The 10,621-nt window shown below is 42.3% G+C and overlaps 1 protein-coding gene across 4 annotated transcripts in view; it reads right to left on the bottom strand.

The window, feature by feature from the left end:
• Positions 1–164: 164 nt before the first annotated feature.
• myo6a (myosin VIa) overlaps positions 165–10,621 on the bottom strand; it is an 81,721-nt gene continuing 71,264 nt past the window's right edge. For 3 of the 4 annotated variants that reach the window (XM_042095304.1, XM_042095306.1, XM_042095309.1), the window contains 4 exons: positions 10,153–10,284; positions 7,657–7,683; positions 3,415–3,633; positions 165–2,818 (listed from right to left, as the gene is read on the bottom strand). In XM_042095304.1, the coding sequence (XP_041951238.1) occupies positions 2,619–2,818; positions 3,415–3,633; positions 7,657–7,683; positions 10,153–10,284 (578 nt within the window). In that variant the 3' untranslated portion in view covers positions 165–2,618. The remainder of the gene's footprint in view (positions 2,819–3,414; positions 3,634–7,656; positions 7,684–10,152; positions 10,285–10,621) is intronic. The other variant, XM_042095305.1, reaches the window with a different exon arrangement.

Genomic DNA, 10,621 nt, shown 5'->3' with positions numbered 1-10,621 from the left:
AACTGTATCCCATTAAATCACTGCACACAGCTTTGTACTTTGTACAAACACCAGTACAAAGGACCTTTTAAATTCAAGTATTACTTCAAAAACCAGATCTGCAGTGTCACTTCGGTAAAAGCAAGTCCATATTAAATTCTTGAAAAAATAAAAAGAGATGAGTCTTAAAGTGAAACAGGGAATGCATTTATTTCATAAGGTTAGAGATCACAATTAGAAAAGACTGTGAAAAGGCAGAATCAAGGATGATTGTGAAAGACGAGTGGGTTTACAGTGCATATCACAAGCCCCTTCAGTTACTGCACCCCATAAGCTAACCCAGTAGAATCGACAGCAGTCACACCTTCAGTGCTCAAGTCACATACAAGTCCTTCACTCGGGATCTCGGCTGCCGTTTGTCTAGTACACAAGAGGACAGATAGGGATGTGCCCACAGCTAGGCTGGAGAGACACTGGGTCACGACACTGAGCTGCCAAACCCCTTTAACGCACAGCGGCATTAGGCTGCCAGCTTTCCGCATTACACTTTGGGTAAGAGTAGCCACGACCTGACCCGAGAGTCGATTCACCAAACGAGTGAAAGGAATAACGCAGGAAACAGAAAGGTTACTGCAAACCCAAGCAGTCACAATCAGCCTTACCTGAGGACACTAGTTCCAGTCTGAGGAAGGAGCGAGAGGAAGGTCATGAAGTATCTCTTAGCTATCGTTCCCTCGGGAGCACTCTTTACAGCACATACAAAAGAACTTTGGAGTCTTACAGGGAACATAGTGAAAAGCCCACACCCTTAAATCACGAAAATACATTTGTACAATTCTATAGAAACATGACATTTTTGCATGTGTCATACTCGTATATAAAATATTTATGGATGCACTGTATGCAATTGCATTTGGATGAAATGCATAATAATATTTAAGTTTGGGATTGGGAGTACACTGTGATGTTTGTAGTGACATGCACCATTCACACACAAAAAAACACACTGCATTTTTTTTGCAAATGACCGATCATAGGTCAGTGACAGCACATTGACATGTACACACATTTGGTCTAACAAGGTGTGTTACTGCATACACCAAATCACCCACATCACTGTTGATTGGTTTTACATTAAGGAATGGTATTTTTTCACATATATCCATGATGGATTTTACATGTCACATTATTTTGAATGCGGTCCATAAGAAGATGCATGTGCTTTGCTTGCAGATAAAAGACCACAGTGCATTTCAGTGTAGAGATCCTGTTTGCCAGAACTCAGTGCAAAGAGGACTTGGGTGCTTCTAGGAGAAGTTTAGAAAAAGGTCACTAAAAAAATCACATCTAAGATGTTCTTGCTCATTCGCCTGTTGCTATTATTAGACCTGTCATCATGGGAAAGGAGATATGCCGAAGCCTTGTACATTCAGTTCGGGGTGAAGCCTTAAAGAAGCCGCTACTCAGAATAGTTTGGGGACCGTTGGTACAAAAGATGCTCAGAAAAATATATAGTCTTGTATTTTTTTTTAATGGCGCTAAACCCTGTTGGGATATCTCTCTATGTGTAATCTCTTCAGAGGTCATTGTTCAAATGTACAAGAAAAAACGAGAATCGGAATCCATTGCTTGTTCAGTGCATTATTGTAATCATTAATATTATTAATCATCATCGTCGTCCTTATTACTATTAACTGCTTAACAGAATATGTGCAAAATTTGAACGAAACATACAGTATATGTTTACGCAGTAAGGCCAAAGCAGTGGAGGAAGCAGACGGGAGGTTCACAGATCTACGAGCACTACTTCAGCCGTTGGAGTCAGATGCACACACACCGCACAGGCTAAAGCCAGAAAGTGCTGCGGTAGAGAATGGAATGCTTATCGTGTCTACACCTATGAAACTCACGGCCCTTAGTTCAGAGCCGTTACTGCGCTACGCTTCAGACATAAATGCGAACATGTAAACAGCTTATCGGTAAGCGAGTCCAGTTAAAACGTCTGCTGGAGACGAGCTGCAGACTGTATTCAGATGCAGAGGGTTGCCGTGAGAGTGGGACGAGGGGGATGCTGTAATATTGCGTTTCTACTTGAGGAGGTTAAGAGCCGCTAAAACGGCCGACCTCCAGCAACTACCCTGTCGTGACTAGTCGTTAAGGCCTCGTAGTTCAAAGTCGTAGACGTACTGAGGAGCGCGTCACGTTTGCATGACAAGACGGAAATAATCAGCAAGTACGTCTCTGCATCCGTTTCACTGCAAAATGAAATTAACGAAATGATGCAAACAGAACGCTGAAAAGACCAACAACATTAAAAACACGTACAGTAAATTAACCAAAAAACAAACAAACAAAAAAAAAAAAAAAAAAAAAAAAAAAAAAAAGTCCTTTCTTGACTGGGAATGCCCACCAGTCAAACCATTATTTGTTTCTGAATCCTGGCTATGTTAGAAACGGCATTCTTCCCTTTGATCTAGCAAGAGACCTTTATGTGTGCGTGTCTGTCTGTATGATGTTTGTGTGTGACTGTTTATGTACTGTATATGTATATAGCTATATACTTATATAGCATATATACAATATACATATACATAAGTGTATTGTATATATAGGTGTGTGTTTATCGTGCAGGCATAGCTCTACTTGAGCATGCTCTGCAGCATGGCGGTGGCATAGGTGGGTCTTGCTTGCCGACTCTCAATGGCGCTCCGTAGATACTGGATGCCTCCACAGCGTTCCCAGATCTCCTCAAACTGCCGCGCCAGGATCTCTGCTCCGCGCTTCCGTGTCAGACCTGTCTCCTCTAAACTGAGCTCACACATCTCCATGTCGTCTTTACCTGGGAGAGTGGAGCAGGAGGAGGAGTGGAGGTGGGAAAAGGGGGCGGGGCCAGAGGGGAAGAGATGGAGAGAGAAAGAAACGTAGTTAATAGAGGCACTTTTATCTATATTAATCTAGAGATCCTCTTAGAAGATGAGAAGCAATCCTTCTCAATAAAAATATTAAATGTAGGCCTACAGCTCTGGAAAAAATAAAGAGACCTCTGTACATTTTTCTGATGTCACCCTATGGTTGCTGAGTGACATTCAAATGAGTTGACAGTCAAATTTGCAGTGGTCTCTTAATTTGGAATATGACCTTACTTTTTTCCAGAGCTGTATCTATTTTTTAACAAACATGGTATGCATTTGTATCAGTGGGTTGTGCCAGCCAGGCACCAAGACACACACACACACACACACACACACACACACAGAATAAATGCAAAGACACATACACTGACTTGCATATAAATGGTACAATTATGGACACACACACACACACACACACACAGAGAGAGAATAAATGCATAGACACATACACTGACTTGCATATACAGTAAATGCTACAATTATGGACACACACACGCACATACAGTACACAAAACACACTCACCTGCCACCAACAGAATAGGATGCTTGTCCGGGTGCAGCTCCATCTGTCGGGCGATCCAGGGGCCGTCGAAGTGGGCGTACCACCAGCCCTTCTTCTTGCCCTGCATATCCTTGTACTGCTCGCCCGGTCGGATGAAGGGGATACGGAAGTAGCGCTGCTGGCGGTTCATGGCGATCTCATGCTGCCGCGCCGGGATTGGTGGAGCAGGGTTCTGCTGGGCTGAGGGCAGGACAAGCCAGGAGATGGCGTCACATTGGAAGATCTCCACACCAGAGCCTCAGGGTTATTAAGGGTTAATGCCCACTGTAGGTCAAGTTCCCATACTCTGGCTGCTTGAGATTCAAATTCAGATGCGCATACTCTGATACTGACATGGAATACAGTCAGGCTCCTATATAGACGGGAGATGGCAGATGGATGATGCACATACTGCAAATGTATCCATCCATGATCTGTAAACTATAGCAGATTGTAATGGGCTAGAAGCGTCCAATTTCGGGGGAGCTTTTATGCCTTTAATCTGACAGGACTGTGGAGAGACTGACAGGCAGTGAGTGGGAGCGAGAGATGGGGAGGGGTAGGGAAATGACCTGGGTTGGACTCAAATCCCTATAAGGTACGGGTGCTGTAGCCAGTTGAGCCATATCACCTCCGACATGAATACAAATGACTAGATCTGCTGCCAGACAGGTGTTAAAGTCCAGGTTGCCTGGCTGTTCTTAACACCATGCTGATTGAAGATCTGGCACACGAATGTCTGGCAGCGAGACATGAAATTCGGCAGAAAGCCTTATTAATTTTAAGTGTATTCACTGTGGCGATGTGAAGCCAGTTTTTTTTTTTTTTTTAACGTGGCCGAGATCAGGTATGCGTGTCTGGTAGAGGATGAAGAAATTCAAACATCCAGTACTGTGCAAAGGTCTCAGGCACCTTACATGTACATGTTTTGGTTCAGCAATACTATAAGGACCATATTGTTCATTTATCACTTTCTTAATTAGAATATGACCAGAGAACACAGAAAATATGTTCACCATATTTAGGCCTTTTAAAAATACACATAAAATGTCAATTTCATCCTCAAATTTTAGTCTCAAGTTACCATTAGATTTGTTGTTTTAACAGTGTTATAATCAATCACCCAAGGGGGAAGCTGTTGATGGAGCTTTCTTTCTTCACCCCTGTCTGGCCTGCCAGAAGCTGCTGGTAGATACAGCTACAATGGGGGTCTCGAGATCAGATGCTTACTTGACCGTGGCTCACCCTAGAACTGTCGCTGCGGTGTCAAGAGTATTTTGGCAGGGCGCAAAGTGGAGGAGCCACCTGAAAAGTTCTGTACTGAAAAGTAAATCTCCAGTGACCCTCTTCATTGTATTCCCAGGTGGTAATACAGTGTCAGCTTGCCTAATTAAGGTTCTTTGAATAGAAATGGCCATTCTTATTCCACTTTAGGTGAGCAATATACTCTTGTGGGACAGCAGATGTAAATTAGCCCAAGGCTAAGTCTGGTGCAATGCATCAAATGGTTACATGTATGTTTTAATTTCACACTGTCCCTTACAAATAAAATTCAATTGAATTGAATTCCAGCTGTAGCTTTTCAATGAGATCTTTGATCTGTCAAAGTGTCGTCATCTCCTTCCCACTTCTGATACCAATGTGTCCGAGACAGAACCAGTGCCAGTACCAACCGGCTCCAGCTTCCACCTTGCGAGATTGGTCATTATAACACTGCAAAAACAACCAATCACATGGATGCAAAAGACCTAAACCAGAAATGCACATTTGTTTTGTTTTAGTTTTGTTATATTCCCTCTATCTTCTGGTTGATCTATCTATCTATCTATCTATCTATCTATCCATCCTAATAAAATACATGAGAAATATATGGTCATCGTAACATTGCTAAAACAACAAATCTAATGGGTGCCTAACACTTTTGCCCCATACAGTACACATTTGCACCATACAGTACATATTTGCCCCATACAGTACACCTTTGCCCCACATCTGAGCACAACTTCCCACCTACTCACCTGTCTTAAGCACCATAATATACAGTATAATTTAAAGCATGAGCAGGGTATGGGCAGAGTGAGTTTGTCAGACAATGTGTTACTCATAAATAAATCTGCACAAGGAGAAGACAATACACATGGAAACAAACAAAATAAATCAATCAATAAATCAAACACCTCTATGAGGCATGTTAAGTGGAGCAAAAGATAGGAAAACACAGCTGGAAACAGCCAAGTAATGAAGCTTGATTTTACACTAGCACACCTGCAGCACACAGTAGCCAACAGAAAAGGATGAGCTTCTTCAACAGAATGATAATGGCCTTAATGCTATGGGACTCTGCTGCTAACTTCAGTGTGTCCTACACCAGCTTTGACTGGGCCTCCACCGGGTCCTGCTCCCCCTCCAGCAGTGTGTGTGTGTGTGTGTGTGTGTGTGTGTGTGTGTGTGTGTGTCTGTGTGTGTGTCTGTGTGTGTGTGTGTGTGTGTGTGTGTGTGTGTGTATGTGTGTGTGTGTGTATGTGTGTGTGTGTGTGTGATGAAATCACTTGGGCATGGCGGTCCACTAATTACCCTCCCTCAAACAATCCGGGATAGAAATTGAGCCTTGAGGACAACACCCCCCCCCCCCCTTACTAACTTTGTGATCTTATAGTTCTGCGAGTGAACGTTTGAGGGGATGTTTCTCTGTGTGTGGACAGGGCTCTCAGGAGCTGAGAAATTAGTGCTGGAGGGAACATGTGGCTGGCGGAGGCTCTCTGAAGGTGGAACAATGAAACACTGACTAAACATAAAATAAATGAAATGAAAACAATAAGGGCCTATAAAGGCTTGTATTGTTCTCCTGATTCAAATCCAAATGTATCCTGAGGCTTAATGAAAGCTGAAAGTCCCAAAGCTTACTGGCCTCTTTACCCAGTAATCACAACAACTCTGTATCCAAAGTAAACATCAGAGAACTCAGAAAATGCAAATTGTGCTACTAGCCCTGATACTTGAAACTACTTGAATTTATTTAAACGATGCATCCATCAATCATTCATTCAAATGTGTTAATGACTGCAACATTCAATGATTCAAATGTGTTAATGACTGATTTGTGTCCTTCTATCCTACAACTACAATCGACTTTTCCGCGACTGAAGTCCATTACCGTGGTGTCCCGGGTTGACACTGTCAATTTCCCTGGCTGGCAAGTCCATTGTGTCCATCTCAACTTTATTTAAAAGACTGACCATTATCTTTTTTCTCTCTTTTGACCAAGAAGAGAAGAGGAGAAAGAAGAGCACAGTGAACAATCAGATTTGCCTCATGAAAGCCTTAAGCAAAGTCTGTCTTGCTTTGTGCTTTGGCAGAAAATCAATTACCATTTCTTTTTTTTTCTAGGCAGTAGTCAGAGATATACATCTGCCTTGCTTTTTAGAATTGTTATGTCTATGCTCCCACCATTGTTATGTCTACTCTCTCTGTAGTCCAAAAATAAACTGGGGCTTCATTGCTAGATGGATAAAATGTATGCCTGTCAGTGATTGCTGATCAAGTGGATGAAAGGCATTTCACCTAAGGAATGTACTGTAGGTGTGCAGCAAGTCTAAGTGTGTTTGAGGCATCAAGCCAGCTGGAATGAAGAAACTGTCACCTGCTAACCTGATACTAACCTAAGAAATGAATTCCTTTCATTCATTTCATATCTCACACACTAGAACTGTAAACACAGTGCAAGGTAAGGGGTGCATTCCGATCATTCAGGTTCTCCACTTCAAAACATTCTCTGTATATAGTATATATACTCTTTTGATCCTGTGAGGGAAATTTGGTCTCTGCATTTATCCCAATCCATGAATTAGTGAAACACACTCAGCACACAGTGAACACACGGTGAGGTGAAGCACACACTAATCCCGGCGCAGTGAGCTGCTTGCTACAACAGCGGCGCTCGGGGAGCAGTGAGGAGTTAAGTGCCTTGCTCAAGGGCACTTCAGCCGTGCCTACTGGTCGAGGTTCGAACCCGGCAACCCTCCGGTTACAAGTCCGGTACTAACCAGTGGGCCACGGCTGCCCCCATGCACAGCCCCTGACAGCACCAAAAGAAAATTCAGGAGTAAGTGTATATGCCAGAACCAGACAGCTTTGTAAGAAAAAAGAGCTCCCCACCACAGTCCATGGTTAATGCCAGAGCTGAGCACTGCTGTTAGTGGTGTCACATTATCCAGAGAGACTTACATGCTTTTTTCGGAAGATGCACATGACCTGAAAATTAATGCAATATTTTATACAAAAATGAAGTGAACACAGCAATCAACTTCAGACTTGGATCAGACTTGCAAAATTACAACCATAAAACAGACATTTCAATGATGAGATGTTCAAAGACGTATGGGCAGAAGTTATACCAAGAATTATATTCAGGACATAAAAAAAGAAAAAGAAGACATCTGTGTGTGGAAATAGAAGAGAGTAAGGAGAGAAATAACCTTTAAAAAGATTGACAGGGTGAATATTTTCAGCGCTCCGTCATACAATATATAATATATAATGGACATTACCGAGTTAATGACCCTATTAGCATACCCCTCCTCCCCAAAGCATGCCCTGCTCTTCACACATGAAGGCGGCCATTACTGACAGATGCACAGATCCCATTTGCAGCCCACCCCCTTTGTTCAACGTGTGTAGACACACATACATCATGGAGGATATTGGCATGCTCTGCCAGGCATGCCACTGCTTCTTCACCCTTGGTGAAGAGAAGATGTATGTGGTCTTTTGTTAAGTTGACACTTAAAGTAGGAATCACAATAAATTGTTTTATTATGATTGTTATTATTTTTATTTTTTGTACTTCTGAGTCTCTGTTGCCATGGCAACTTGGGTCTCAAGAAATTGAAATAATGTAGCCTGGCAGTGAACTTTTTTTTTTTTTTTTTTGATGAAATTATTACTGTATTGTGCATCAGACAGAGGACAGGAAAAAGGTAGAATGAGAGAGTTAATGGTTGGAACAAACTCCCCCGGTCTGATCAGGGAGGGGTTTAATGGTCAAGTGTCCAAATTGGCAGCTCTCTCTCCTATTCTTTGTGACAGTTGCCTCCCGGAGCCAGACAGACATCGTAAACATTACCGTACAAAACTGTAATATTGAGGACCCAAACTAACAGCTTGTCAAAACCAGAGATGTGCTCAAAATTCCAATGTGCTTCTACCTTTTTTTGGCTCTCAATCTGACACAGACTTGTCTTGCCTGGCAACAGTTGTAAAACTGACTAGAACATATTCAGGACAGCACGGCTATCCAATGAAATTGGCATAAACAATTCAAAATCATATTTGAAGATATTGAGAAGCATGAATCCAACACACCAATCCAGCACAGAATATTACCTGGCTCTACAAAGGAAACATAAATTGGCTGGTCTCACTGTTAGTGATTCAAAAGATAAAACGGATCTGAGAAAGGCACTTACAATTAATCAAGGTAGCCTAACTCAAACAACAGGGGAGTTAGAGGCCGAAGAGCACCATCAACACTGATAAGTCATGACTATTTTTTACCAATTTAGCTAAACTACTATGCATTTCTGACACATTGGTACAACAGCATGACAAGTTTGCTAGTATTTTGGGAGAGGATTGCAAGCACTTGCCACTAGCCATAGCATACCTAGCCTGCAGGCCCCTCCCAACAACACCGCCCATTAGCCCTTGGTCAGTCTACTTAGACCATAGGTTCTCAAAGTGCGGCCCAGGGGCCAATGGCGGCCCGCGGAAACATTTCTAGCGGCCCGCGATAACATCTGATAACATCTGTAAAACTGAAGAACTGTACTGTGTGCTTTGAAAAGAATGAATCTCTTTAGTGGTGCTTAGTGGCCGTCAGGTTTTCCTGTGGTGCTTTGGTAGCTGGAATTGGCCCTGAATAAGGCCTATGCTGATAAGAAGCAAGGCACACTGAGACTGTTTGTTCTAAATAAGTTTGTACTTGAAATGGACTGCAACCAGAACTGTTATATCCCACATTTGTCTGTTGAGGGTAGAGAACCCCAGGGATTGTGTGTGCATTGGAATTTTTTTTAAGAGTTTCACAAGTTTTGCCAGATTTAGCCTCAGTTATGAATTAAAATGTGTTTAATGTAATAAATATAAAGTGTAGAGATGCAACCTGCTCATTAAAATGTGTTTAATGTAATAAATATAAAGTGTAGAGATGCAACCTGCTCATTAAAATGTGTTTAATGTAATAAATATAAAGTGTAGAGATGCAACCTGGTCATTAAAATGATTACAAATGGGGTTTATTCAGGTTTCTTCTTCTTCTTTTTCTCCCCCCTCAGTTCAATGTTGGCCTCCTGAATTGGCCCTCAGTTCAATGTTGGGTTCCTGAATTGGCCCTCAGTTCAATGTTGGGTTCCTGAATTGGCCCTCAGTTCAATGTTGGGTTCCTGAATTGGCCCTCACCAATCAAAACTTTGAGAACCCCTGACTTAGACCATAGGAATACATAGGAGTAAATCTCGTTATTGTGTTTCACCACACACATTTTGTTGATTTGTTCTCTACCATTAAAATGTAATTACATTTTTGTTCAATGTATGCAGTGGTGTAGGCTACCTCTGATGATGGGTGGGGAAGCTTTATTTTTTGTTTTGTTTTATTTTTTCCCTCAATAGGAAAGTCATGTGCTCCAATGCAGCCCTTTAGCTTGGCTCATGAGACCCTTACCATAATCTGTGACGGACTTGGGAGCCCTCGGCTCAGCTTCTGCATTGCGCTTCTTGTTCTTTGATTTCCAGGCATGATATACCTTCAGACGGCGATGGAACTCTTCTCTGCAGGCAGCCAACAGCTCAATGTCTGGAGAGAATGAGAGCGAGAGAGAGAGAGAGAGAGAGAGAGAGAGAGAGAGAGAGAGAGAGAGAGAGAGAGAGAGAAAGGGAGGAAGAAATACAGAGAGAGAATGTTGGCCCAAGAGGCAGATATGAAAAGGGCAGACCTATTTAGAGCATAACATTAAGAAATGATGATTGGTCTGTGGCCGAAAACAACAATCGATGTAGCGATAATAGCAAGTAAAAAAAAAAAAAACAGGAAGCTATACTAAGTCCTACTGTGTTCAAATACACACGAGAAGTGTTCCAGGGAAGAGCAGTATGAAATGAGTCTCTAAAATGAGCTGACTACTGTCTAGTTT

Source organism: Alosa sapidissima, chromosome 6 (genome assembly GCF_018492685.1).
Source record: "Alosa sapidissima isolate fAloSap1 chromosome 6, fAloSap1.pri, whole genome shotgun sequence".
NCBI classification, from domain to species: Eukaryota; Metazoa; Chordata; class Actinopteri; order Clupeiformes; family Clupeidae; genus Alosa; species Alosa sapidissima.
This window is presented reverse-complemented; position numbering and strand designations above follow the sequence as displayed.